General features: G+C 39.9%; 1 protein-coding gene across 8 annotated transcripts in view; it reads left to right on the forward strand.

Annotated features, from left to right (window-relative positions):
* The window catches only part of LOC135094701 (protein abrupt-like), a 65,050-nt gene that overhangs the window by 12,230 nt on the left and 39,680 nt on the right, over window positions 1-13,140 (forward strand). For 5 of the 8 annotated variants that reach the window (XR_010263943.1, XM_063995023.1, XM_063995027.1 and 2 more), the window contains exons 2-5: window positions 486-913; window positions 2,922-3,125; window positions 4,152-4,398; window positions 4,961-5,143. Coding sequence is in view for 7 of the 8 variants with exons in the window: in XM_063995023.1 (XP_063851093.1) it covers window positions 728-913; window positions 2,922-3,125; window positions 4,152-4,398; window positions 4,961-5,143 (820 nt within the window). In the remaining variant the exon portion in view is untranslated. The remainder of the gene's footprint in view (window positions 1-485; window positions 914-2,921; window positions 3,126-4,151; window positions 4,399-4,960; window positions 5,144-13,140) is intronic. The other 3 variants (XM_063995028.1, XM_063995029.1, XM_063995026.1) reach the window with 2 other exon arrangements.

Raw genomic sequence — 13,140 nt, forward strand, 5'->3', positions numbered from 1 at the left:
TCGCTAGATAGGTAAATATTGTGTGCTTTGCTGGGTACTCGGAGATAAATGCAAGTGTTTCAAATATATGGGTATTACAGTGTGCTCTTATTGATGCGTGCTTTTCTTAGGTACTGTGGGATAGATTGACGTTATTGTGCTATCACTGATGTGCGCTTCCCTGGGTGGTGTGTGGGAATTGAGAGGATGTGCTGGGTATGTGGGCATTATTGTGTGGTATCATTGATCTGTGCTTTGCTGGGTAATGGCATAAATGGGTACTGCTGTGTGGTGTCACCTGCATATACTTTTTGTGTGATATACGTGCAGGTGTCTGGGATAAGTGGATGTTATTCTGTGCCATTCTTGACGTGTGCTTTGCCGGGTACTGAGCTGAGTGGGCATTATTGTGTGGTACTGCTGTGTGGTGTCCTGGCCAGTATGGGGCAGAAACGCGGGTGTATGGTGGTGTGGTGGGAGCGTCCTAACGAGAGTGTCCTCCGCAGGTGTGTGGGTGGTGGTGCCAAGTAGGCAGAGTCCCAGCAGCAGGACGGGCGGCAGGGCAGCAGCAGGTGGCAGCAGGCGGAGCAGCGGCAGCAGGAGGGGGTGGTGGAGGGGAGGGGGAGGAGGAGGGGAGGTAGATGAAGGTGTGGGGGGCCGATCTCACCACACCGCACTCGCAACACACGACGACCGCAGGCGCAGCGGCGGCGGCGGCGGCGGCATCCTCAAGGGTCCGTAGTCCACCATGGGGTCTGAACAGCACTACTCCCTGCGGTGGAACGACTACACGGTCAAGATAGTGACGGCCTTCCAGTCGCTGCGGGACGAGGAGGACTTTGTGGACGTCACTGTGGCCTGCGACGGACACTCCTACTCCGCGCATAAGATGGTGCTCTCCGCTTGCTCCCCTTACTTCCGCTCTCTCTTGAGGGTGAGTGTGTGGATGTGTCTGTGTTTGGTGGAGATGCTGTGTGTGTGTCTGTATGTTTATCTTGTGGTGATGGGGTGGTTCTGCGCCTGTCTGTGTGTGTTAAGGTGATGGGCTACGGGTGGCTGTACGTGTTTGTTTATTTTGTGGTGGTGGGCTGTTGTGTACGTCTGTGTGTGGTTGTAATGTGTCTGTTTTATCTTGAGGTGATGGGTGGCTCTCTGTTTCTCTGCCTGTGTGTGTGTTAAGGTGGTCCTGTGTGGGTTTTATCTTGAGGTGATGGGTGGCTCTCTGTTTCTCTGCCTGTGTGTGTGTTAAGGTGGTCCTGTGTGGGTTTCTATATGTATATCTGGTGGTGGTGGGGTGTGTCTGTGTGTGTGTCTTAAGGAAGTGCTGCGTGGCTGTCTGTGTGTGTGTCATGTGGGTTGGAGTATCTTTATTTGTGTGTCTTCTGGTGATGGTATTGAGTGGCTGTCTGTGTGTCTGTGTGTCTTGTGGCTGTTGGTGGTGGGGTATGTCTGTGTGTCCATGTGTGTGTCTTGCTTTTCTGCACCGCTACACTGCTGCTGCTGCTACACTCACTAGAAAGAATGAGAGAAATAACTGTGTGTGTGAGTGTGTGTGTGGTGCTTTGCTATGGTGCTGCTGCTACACACACAATAAAAAAAAAAAAAAAAGAAGGAAAAAAAAAGAAAGAAATGAAGAAAAAACAAGAACATAACAATCTTGGCTTAATGATATTGAAATAGCCAATACACACACACACACACACACACACACACACACACACACACACACACACACACACACACACACACACACACACACACACACACACACACACACACACACACACACGTGCTTTGCTTTATGATGCACTACGCATATTTAATTTGTTTTCTTGGGTTGTATCAGTCCTTTCTTTCCAACAGAATGAGAAGATGTAAAGACATGATGTGTGTGTGTGTGTGTGTGTGTGTGTGTGTGTGTGTGTGTGTGTGTGTGTGTGTGTGTGTGTGTGTAGTAAGTGTGGGTGATGAAGGGGAGGACAGAGAGAAGCAAAAGGAAACATGAATACAGTTTGAAGCAAGGTAAAGATAACAAGCGTGGAGATTGGAGGAAAATTTTAGATAAGAGAGAGAGAAAGAGAGAGAGAGAGAGAGAGAGAGAGAGAGAGAGAGAGAGAGAGAGAGAGAGAGAGAGAGATTTACAAATTCCAAGCTATTTCACATTACTATTCTTATTTATTTTTTAATAAGCTGCAAAAGTTATGATGTTATTACTAATTACATACACAAATCACAAATTATACATGACCTAGCCCTGAAGAGAGAGAGAAAAATGAAAATAAAATTATCCTAACCTAACCTTACCTAACCTATTCATCCAAAGAAGAAAATCCTGAAAATGAGAATGTATGAACTTAACATAACCTAACCTGACCTTATCTTACCTAACCTATTCATCCAAAGAAGAAAGTCCTGAAAATGAGAATATGTGAACTTAACCTAACCTAACCTAACCCAGCCTAACCTAACCTAACCTACTCTAACCTAACCCAGTCTGATCCCGCTCAAAGAAAGAGGATACAAACTCTGACTCCCACAAAAAGAAGGAAAGAAAAACATTAAAAAAAAAGTACTTAACTAACAAAAAAAAATAACACTGAAAAACAATAAAATGCCAACTTATAAACAAACCAAGTTCAAACTAACCTACTCTAACCTAACCTAATCCGGACTCAATCCTGTCAAACACACACATGCACACACACACACACACACATAAATAAAGAAAATAAAAAGCAATAGCATTTTTTCTTTAACCTTTTAATACCTGACTGGTCTCCTTCACATGGAAAAGAAATAAGATAAAAATTAAATAAGTAAGTAAATAAAAAACGTCCCACAACATTCAAGAACCACAGGCAGCACTAACAAACCCACCAACACACTACCTAACCTAACGTAACCAAACCTAACCTAACCACACCTCACTTTCCCTTCTACAGGCTAACCCATGCCAGCACCCTATAGTGATACTGAAGGATGTGGGCCACGTGGAGCTGGAGAGACTGCTAGAGTTCATGTACAACGGGGAGGTGAGCATCGCGCAAGACCAACTCGCTGCGTTCCTTAAGACTGCAGAAAACCTCAAAATCCGTGGCCTGGCCGGTTCCTCAGACGAAATGGATCAGGCTGGGGTGAGTGACTATGTGAGTGTTCCCTTACTTTTTGTTGTTATTATTATTATTATTATTATTATTATTATTATTATTATTATTATTATTATTATTATTATTATTATTATTATTGCCACTGACTGATGCTCTCACTCACTACTTGGTCTGTATTCGCACCCATCTCGTTTCCAAATACGTCGGAAACTAGTGCATTTTCAAAACCTTTAATTGTACAGCAGCAGTTTCCGTAAAGAATAACCTGGTTTTGCAGTTAGATAATAGTTTTGGTAAGAGTGAAATAAAGCTATACATTTCAAAAGATGAAAATACATAGATGAATCAGTGAGTTAGATTATCAGTCAACATTACTGTATTCCTGTATCTTCACCTGCCTCAGTCGCCCCCTTTACCTGATATGAGAGAGAGAGAGAGCGTGGGAAAATAGATTCGATAGATAATTAAAGGACAAAAAGAGACCAAAAAAGTTGAAGTACTCTTTTTAAAATATGATTCATCGCTGGTGTAGTCTGGTTTTCCGGCAGTCTCCTCCTGGATGTAGGGTGTGGGTAGATGGCAATATGTGATAAGGGCAGAGGAGGGGAGGAGATAAAGGTGGTGAAGGGGAAAGTGGAGTGTTTAGTGTTGAGTGGTGGACCTCAAGAATGGTGGATACAAAATACTTTTATCTTAATGGGCTCGTACACACTTGTGTTTATGTGTTTTATTTATTCGTATTTAATTGCTTTTATTCAAGTTTGTTATCTAGTTACTTTCATTTCTTTTCACTTATTTATTTATGTTGGACCTTGTTTGATTTTCTCCGTTTATCATTTATTATTATCATTATTACTACATGTTTCGTCATATTTTAAATCATTTGTACCTTATTTACTTATTTCTTTTTATCATAATAGACAGTTAAACACTCCTCTAGATTTATACTTATTTCAGTTATTAACGTACCAACAAGAGTCATTCACATCCTTATACTGTTTTTATTCTTATTTATTTACCAGCATTTGATATCCTCCTTTACAACAAGAGTCCTTACCTCTGCAGGTGCACCGGCCAGATGTGTCATACAGTTACAGCAGTAGCTCGGCGCTGGGGGGTGGCGTCACCTCAGACAGGAGCAGCCCCTCCGCCGGTTACGCCCCCAGCCAGAGCTCCAAGGACGACGAGATGGTGGGGGAAGGCTACCACCGTGGTGACTCCCCCCCTGCCAAGAGACGGAAGCGGTCCTCTGCGCCTGCTGCTACTTCTGCTGCTGGCCATGCTGACTCCACGCCTGCTAGTCACACCACAGGTACGGTGCCGTGCCAACAGGGCCAAGGCTACACAGGGATGGGCTAGACTGGCTTGTGAGCTGTGCAGGGGCTGGGTGATGTGAGGCTGCACAGGGATGGGCTAGACTGGCTTGTGAGCTGTGCAGGGCCTGGGTGACGTGAGGCTGCACAGGGCTGGGCTAGACTGGCTTGTGAGGTGTGCAGGGCCTGGGATGAGGCAAGGCTGCAGGCAGATAGATGGCTGGACTAAGACTAATGAGGCATACAGGACTTGTCATATGTAGGCCTGTTGACTTATTGCAGATCCCTTTGTGTTATTATATTGTTAGGTGTTCGTAAGACATCACAGTGTTGAGGCTGCCACATGCGTCTTCCTGTCAGTAAGGGTTAAGTGTCATTAAAGATTGATTAGTTTATGTGTAAGGAGACTTTACTGTATTGTGGCAACTACATGTGTCTCAGCCAGTGTTATTTATGGGGAGGTGTTTCTGTGTTAAGGTGACTACGTGTGTCTCTGCTCGTAGTGTTTACAAGGAGACCACCTTGTTAAGTTTACCTACACGTGTCTCTCTCCGCCAGCAGAAGGTGTGGCCGGTGACTCTTCTGTGGAGGTAGACTCTGGAGGTACAATGGGTGGTGGTGGCCTGTCGGGGGATGACGATGGCCGGCTCGACCGAAGAGAGATGAAAAGTGAACCAGGTGATGCCATGGCTGATGTGTACAGTGAATCTTCTGAGATGAGTACTGACCCCCAATCACACTCTGGTGAGGGCATGGAGCCATGGCAACCTGTGATGTATCCTGTAGTAGCTGCACCGCGGCTGGCTTGGCAAATCACACACGTGCTCACCAGTCACGCGGTCATCAGTCACTTGCTTGCTTAAGTCGTGCGGTCATTAGTCACTCGCTTTCTTAAGTCTTGTGGATGTCGGTTACTCGTGCACTTAAATCACTCGCTCACTAGTCACGCGGTCATCAGTCCCTTGCTTGCTTAAGTTACACGGTCATCAGTCACTCGCGTACTTAAATTACATGGTTATCAGTCACTGCGCACAAGTCACGCGGTCACCGTCACACATGTGCTCAAGTCATGCAGTCTGAATAACTTGCTTGTGAAAATGTTATACCGAGGATCTTAAGTTGTTTTGGTCCTGTTTTAAGAATCAGTTCACTTACTTTATTGAACTCTCTTTAAGATGCTACAGTTATGAACTTGTTATTAGATTATTACTCACTTTATTGGTGTCAATGAAGGCTTGGAACTTATTCTTTTGGACTCTTTAAGATGTTACATTTGTTATTGTTGTGTTAGAAGACTTTAAGATGTTACATTTGTTATTGTTGTGTTAGAAGATTGATATCACTCACATACATTGATTGATATTTCACATACATTTTCAGCATGAGTCTGTAATGGGACAGTTCTATTAGTGAGTGACTCAATATATCACCATTACATCTCTGACTCACTACTGTGATATCCCAATTCAATCAGTAATCAATAATAATCAGTATAACGAGGTCTTGACATGACTTCAGAGTGAGAGCAAGGTGAAAAGCAAAGGAACTTAATTGTAGAACATGACCATAGCAAAATCAATTAATGAGTCAGTGTATCAAGGCTGTGATTTAACTTGAGACAGAAGACCATGTTGTTTAGTTTGAGTGGTGTCTTAAATTGAGTTAAGTAATGTACAAACTCTTATTCATGTTTAGTTTCTAGTTCTGAGTGACATCTAAAGTTGAGTTCAATAATGCGTAAAGTGACACGAGTAATTTTATAACTTAGTATCGGTCTAGAGTTGCGTTTCAGTTTGCCCACCAAGACTGAAGCTGTCAGTCACGCGCATCATGTGTAATTATTGTCAACTGCGGTTCAGTTTTATTATGGTTAAATGCTAAATGAAAATTTCTTAGTCAAACATCTATAGTAAATCAACAAAATTTCTGTTATTTGAGTCATGTTAATACACACTTAAATTTGGCTCTGATAAAATGCAAAATATTGCACAATGTTTTCAAGGCAAACATCTTCATTGAATGAATTAAGACTTTGCCAATTTAAATTTTAGTTGACCTTAAATTCTACTTTGATAAGATGTAATATTTTTGGAGCATTTTACCGAGTCAAAGATTTATGTCACCTAGATTGAGAACTCTCATCATTTCACACAATTCACGTTTAGAATTGTGTTTTGTATGGCGCTGAACATTGTCAGAAGATTCCGTTGTGTTGACTAGAAACATTCCGTCACTTTACCAATCAAACTTAAAATTATCTTTGATGCTGAATACCAAAATATCTACATTGAATCTGTTAAAACTTTGACATTTGATCTCAACCTTGCTTTAATATAAGTTTCAAAAAACTAAACATTATCCAAACTTCTACATTGCATTTATTAAAAAGTATGACATTGATTAGACACTAAACTTTATCAAAATTTCTACATCAATTGATTAAAATATTTCCGAGTCATAATCTCAACCGCACTTAAATTTCACGTTGATATGGTAAAGAGCCGAGAGATCCTGTCAGTCTGATTGCCAAAGCACAGATCAGCCAGCCATGCACAGGATCATTGCAGTCTTGACCTCCTCTCTTTACTTTTTGATCCTTCTCTTGCTGGCCTACACTTCCTTCCCTTCCAGCTGTGACCTCGACCCATGCGACCTGACCTCCTGCACTGTCTGGGCCAGGGTGCAACAGACAGACAGACAGACAGATAGATAGAAAAACTTTAGGCATACAGGCAGACAGATAGATTTTTGGCATACAGAAAGGCAGATATATTTTAGACATATAAGCTTATAGATTGACAGACTTTAGGCATACAGACAGATAGATAGAAAAACCTTAGGCATACATGCAGACAGACAAATTTTAGACAAACAGAAAGACAGATAAACAGATTTTAAGCATACAAAGATAGATAGATTGTAGGCAAACAGACAGACAAACAGATTTTAAGCATACAAAGATAGATAGATTGTAGACAGACAGACAGACAAACAGATTTGAAGCAAGACTGACAGACAGACAGACAGACAGACAGACAGACAGACAGACAGATAGATAGATAGATAGATATAAACTTAAGAAAGAAGAATTACGAGCTCCACTTAATCTTATAGAAATATAGATGGTAAATATACGTAAATAGATATACAGACTCAAAGATATACTTGGCTTAAAACAGATGGACAAACGGGTAGCTTAAAAATGTGTAAAGTAGATAGGAATAAATAGACTTACAGACAGACATAAACAAACATACACACACACATGCACAGTTATTAAGACACACATACAGACATAGACTTAAAACATTCAGACAGACAGAAACCCAGACTCCAGGCACATTGACAGACAGACAGACAGACAGACAGACACATATAAACACCTGCCATTGAGACAGACAGACAGACAGACATTAACAGCCAATAAACAAACTGATGCAGACATTATCAGCCTCCCAGATGTAAGACGAAGCCACAGACAGACTTACAGACACATTTTAACAGACATGCAAACATTAACATCCTTCCTAATAATAAAATACTAATATTAACAAACTATCAGACATCAGACAGCCACAGACACCCTCCCAGAAGAGAGACATACAGACACCACTAACAGACACAGACTAACAGCTTCCCTACAGGCTCGCTAATTCTTTCCCTCACATGTTTCAATTTCTCTTTCCTTCTACAGTAAAGTCAGTACAGTCTTACTTAGTTGCTTGCCTCGTAAAGTATCAGGATGCATGCCTCTCTTCCTGCAGTGTTGATGTATCTCTCTCTATTTAGATGTAATGTTATTTTTTCCCCTTTGATTTCTATTAGATTTGTTGTGATTTTTTCTTATTCCTCTCCATTGATTTGTCTCCTGAGTTGATGTTTTTTGCTTCAAGAATCATTTATTGGATGCATTATTTTTGTGTTTAATCGGGAAGGGCGACGGGACTAAAACGTTTTGCCGCTTGTGTCTGCAAGGAAGGAAGGATAAACAAAACGCTTCGACGCGACCCAAATGTTCCTCGGCTCGTGACCGCAGAGGAACTGTGAAGGAAACGATGCTTGAGTTTGTGAAGGATTAGAAAAGAAAGGCGACTCAATTTGGAAGCTGGAAAGAACGTTTAAAGAGAGTTGCCATGAAAGAGAAACGGTTTGATGCTAGAGGAGGGAGGGAGGGAGTGACATGACCAAGGAATATTTATACTGTCCTTGTTATTAAGTCTGTGAAGATCATTAAAGGAAGCATTGTAGCTTGGGAGGCCTATGTGAATGAAAATATTCACTCTGTGGGTAATTATGCCTGCAAAGATTATATAAAAAGGGAATGTGAAGATTATTAAAGGAAAGGTTGGGGAGGGCAGTGTGATGAAAAATAGTTTTACTTCATAGTTAGTTAAGACTACAAGGAAGGATGGGAAGGGTCTTTAATTTGGGCAAGGATTACATAATTAAAAATATTTAACACCATTAAAAATAGTCTGATTCATGGAAAATATAGATGAAAGAATATTTAACTATGGGGAAGAGGATAACATTAGAAATATTTACTGTATCACTTGTTAAGTACAGAGAACACACAGGTTGTTAATGTTGGAGAGGACAACATGACTAAAAATACTTGCTGTATCACTACTTAAGTCTTCAAAGGATATGGAAGAAAGATTATTAGATGTTTGGGGAAATAACTTGACCAGGTACACTTGTTGTTTAGTTAGGTCTGGGAGGAATGCTTAGGTTAGTGACATGATAAAATATTAACTCTCACTTAAAAATCTGTGAAGAAAAGAAAACATTTTGTCATTTGGGAAGGATAACATAGCTTAGGATAAAAATTAACTTCTGGGGATGGTGACATGACAGGATATTAATTCTCACTTTAAAATTTGGGAAGGAAATAGAAAAACCTTGTGTCACTTAGGAAGAATAACATGCCTTAGGATTAAAATTAACTTCTAGAAATAGTTGTATGACAAGGTATTAATTCACACCTTAAAATCTGGGAAGAAAAAAAAAAAAAAACATTGTCACTTGGGAAGGGTTACGTGCTTATGAGTAAATCTTCTCTCTTAGCAAAGCCTGTCAAGAATTTTAAGAGGGTTTGCTCAACTTCTGAAGGGTGATGTAACTAGATATATTTACTTTCATTTCTCACATAATGACCAGGGAGAATATAGAAGAAAGGTGAATTTTGGGTGTGCTAATGAGACTTTGGGTATTTTCTTGTAGTTATTTAAGTCTGAAGAATACTAGAGATAAACATTGGGTTATTTTGGGAACTAATGTGGTTGGGAGTAGAATTGTGGTTGTGTGAGAGAGAGAGAGAGAGAGAGAGAGAGAGAGAGAGAGAGAGAGAGAGAGAGAGAGAGAGAGAGAGAGAGAGAGAGAGAGAGAGAGAGAGAGAGAGAATGTGTGTGTGTGTGTGTGTGTGAGAAACAGAGACAGTGTGTTTGTGAGTGTGTGTATGTGTGTATGTGTTTGTGAGAAACAGAGAGAGTATGTTTGTGTGTGTGTGTGTGTGTGTGTGAAGCAGAGAGAGAGAGATCTTAGTGTGTGAAGTTATGTTAAGAAATTCATGAAAGGAAAATCATGAAAAAGAATTCCGTGTGTTTAACTTTAAGGTGTCTATCCGAGAAAAATGAGTCGATGTGTAAACTTAAGATTCCAGCATGTCTATCCAAGGAAAGTTATTAAAAGAATCTTGTGTATAGAATTGTGTTATGAAAAAAGGGCCATTGACAGGAAATTATTGAAGTGTGCTTGAATAAAATTAAGTTATGGGCCTTATTCTGAAACACTTCCATGCTTCACCCTGACTAGTTTAAAAAGGCTCTAGTTGAAGTTACACTGATTTTGAAGCTTTATTTTATGGTCCTAATGACAGACTAATAAGAATTACACTGTTAACAGAAGAGTCGCTCATGAGAACCTGGTCAGTCCTCTCTGTGGCCTTTGAAAATAGTCACAGTGAGAGAGAGAGAAGTGTTTTGGAATACAGACCTCAATGTTCACCTTAGGAAAAGGCTTATAAAGAGATACCCGGTGTATAAAGGTTGATTAAGTGTTTGGTAATGGAATACTGTGAAAAGAACCTGTGAGTTAGATTAGACTGAAAATCATGAGGGAGGAAAAGATATACCCCTTCTTCTGCCCCCCAAAACATCCTCTTTGACAGTTTATGAGTAAGATTGATTTGAAAACCTTGAGGAAGAGAAAGGTATTCCCCCTCCTCTGCCCCTCAAAACCCTCCATGACAGTTTAAAATTAATGTGCACGAGAGAATGTTGCATTTAAATCTTTGTTATTAGATTTTCGGTTAAAGTATTGAGGGAAATTGTGACTGAAAAGATTCCGTGTGTAATATTAGGGTTGGAAAAAGTTCCTTGGAGTTTTATGTTGGTGAGAAGTTAATCTGCAGAAAGTTATGGTTGCAAATAGACTATGAAAAAATTATGGTGATGAGGAAAGGTCTGACTCGGAGGAAAATCCAAAATTCTATGGTGATAAAACATTCCACACTTGTTAAATTGTGTTCGAGTCCCTGTGTGTGTGTGAAATTGTTGAAAGAAAACGTGGAGAGCAAAATTATGGTGGAAAAGAGTAATGTCAGAAGAAAAGGAGGTGATATTAATTCTCTGTGATAAATTGTGAATAAGAAAAGTCGGAATGCATGCCTCTCGTAGTGTTGATGTATCTATTTACTTAGGCGTAATGTTTTCCTTTCCCTTTGAGAGTAAAATTATGGAAATATCCGCTGGAGAGAGATAAAGAATGACTATGTGAATGAAATAAAGTAAAAATTCAACCCCTTGAGCAAAACAAGTTAAAGAAAATTTGGGTAGAATACGTAAAATTCTTCATGTGTTAGTATACTTAGATAAGCAGAAATATGACTCACTCTGAAAAATTTTGATTATATATAATTAACTCAAAAAAATAATAAGTGGAGTTATATATTGTACCATCAGGTGTGGCAGTAATTGAGGCAGGCAAGGACATGGGAAGGTGGTAACACTGACTGAAGCCTTCACTCACTGACTGGCTCAAGTATTTCTATCTTTAAAATGTATGATGAATTGACTTACTTCCTTACAAAACCAGTATTTAATTGGAAAGGACCAGATTTACTTTAATTTCGGTAATCTGGCACTGTATTCATCAGGGGTTTTGGTAAGAGTGTGATAGTTTGCCACGCATTTCAAAACACGACAGGAGGGAATGCACAGACCAGCTAGTGAGTAAGAGTGACATTCGTGTGACCTCACCTGCCTCAGTTACTGCCACACACTTCATGACACACTGTAGAAATGAGGAATACCTTTAATGAACCAAAAATTTAAGTCATCTGGAGTAAAGGAGAGAGAAAAAGGCAACTCATACTTAAAGGTAAACATTAATGTAAAGAAAACTGGAGAGAGAGAGAGAGAGAGAGAGAGAGAGAGAGAGAGAGAGAGAGAGAGAGAGAGAGAGAGAGAGAGAGAAACAGGTGGTGGGGAGAGTAGTAACACTTGTACACACCGTAGTTTCATTAGGTTTACTCACCTGGGCTGCAGTTATAGAAATTCTAATCAAAACAACACAATCATGATTATTCCTATTTATCTTTTATTTATTTTTTCAACCATGAGAGGAATTTAGCTGAGAGAAAAAAAGATACTGCGAAAATTGCTATGGAATGCATTGATGATGATGGGGGTATTGATGTTGATAGAACTGATAAGGCAAATCATGATGATGTATTGATGTGGATAGAGTGATGTAGATAGATTAGTAGATAGGTAAATAGATAAACAGTCATGCAAGGTAACATAGAGCAGATTAGATACAAAAAAAAGAATGGTAGACAGGTTAGGTGTGTAAATAGATAGATAGGAATGACTAAGTGTAGAGATAGATAGGTTGATAAATAAGTATTCTAATTAGGCAATAAGGCACATAAGATACAGGAATTAAAACACCAGTAGAAAGAACAATAAGAAGACCTGGATATGATGCACTGATGAAGACACAAGGATAAACAGGAGAAAAAGGTGATTTACCACAGCGAGAAGATAACATAGACACAACAATATAACAAAACAAGACATAACAAGGATAACCACAAGGAGGAAAGAGAAATCATTTACCGCAGCAAGAAGTGGGACAGACTCAAGCCAGTGAACTCTGTGAGGGAAAACAAGTGTGTTGAACCAAAGCTGTGATGACGCACAGATATTTGACGTACAAGGAAGGTTTGCCTGTAATGGAAACTGACTTCTCTTTATTTATGTATCATGTTTTGGTGTTGGGAAGGTAAGATATATTGATTTGCTTTGATGTGGCCAGGTTAGGAGTGATGAAGTGGTGACAAGCTTACTTAAAAAAAAAAAAATATATAAGAATCAAAATAGAATAGATAATAAGATAAAATAAAACCAGAGGAGATCTAGACAGTGATGGTAGTGTTTGATATTAAAGAAAAGCATTACTGGACTCAATTAACCAGCATATTTTCACCCATTTCTCATATTCCAGTGATGGGAAGGTTAACATGTATTGAGTCACTTGATCTGGGTATTTGTGGTGTAATGTGGGTGGTGTGGGTAGCAGCATGGATAATAGTGGTTGGTGTGGATAGCTGTAGTGTGAGATGGCATGGGTGATGTGGAAATTGGTGTAGTGTGGTGTGAGGTGTAGGTAACCATGGTAAGGTACGATAAATAAAATAACAGCAATAACAAATAAATAGTGAGGCGGACCAAACATAC

Source organism: Scylla paramamosain, chromosome 46, assembly GCF_035594125.1.
Source record: "Scylla paramamosain isolate STU-SP2022 chromosome 46, ASM3559412v1, whole genome shotgun sequence".
Classification (NCBI taxonomy): domain Eukaryota; kingdom Metazoa; phylum Arthropoda; class Malacostraca; order Decapoda; family Portunidae; genus Scylla; species Scylla paramamosain.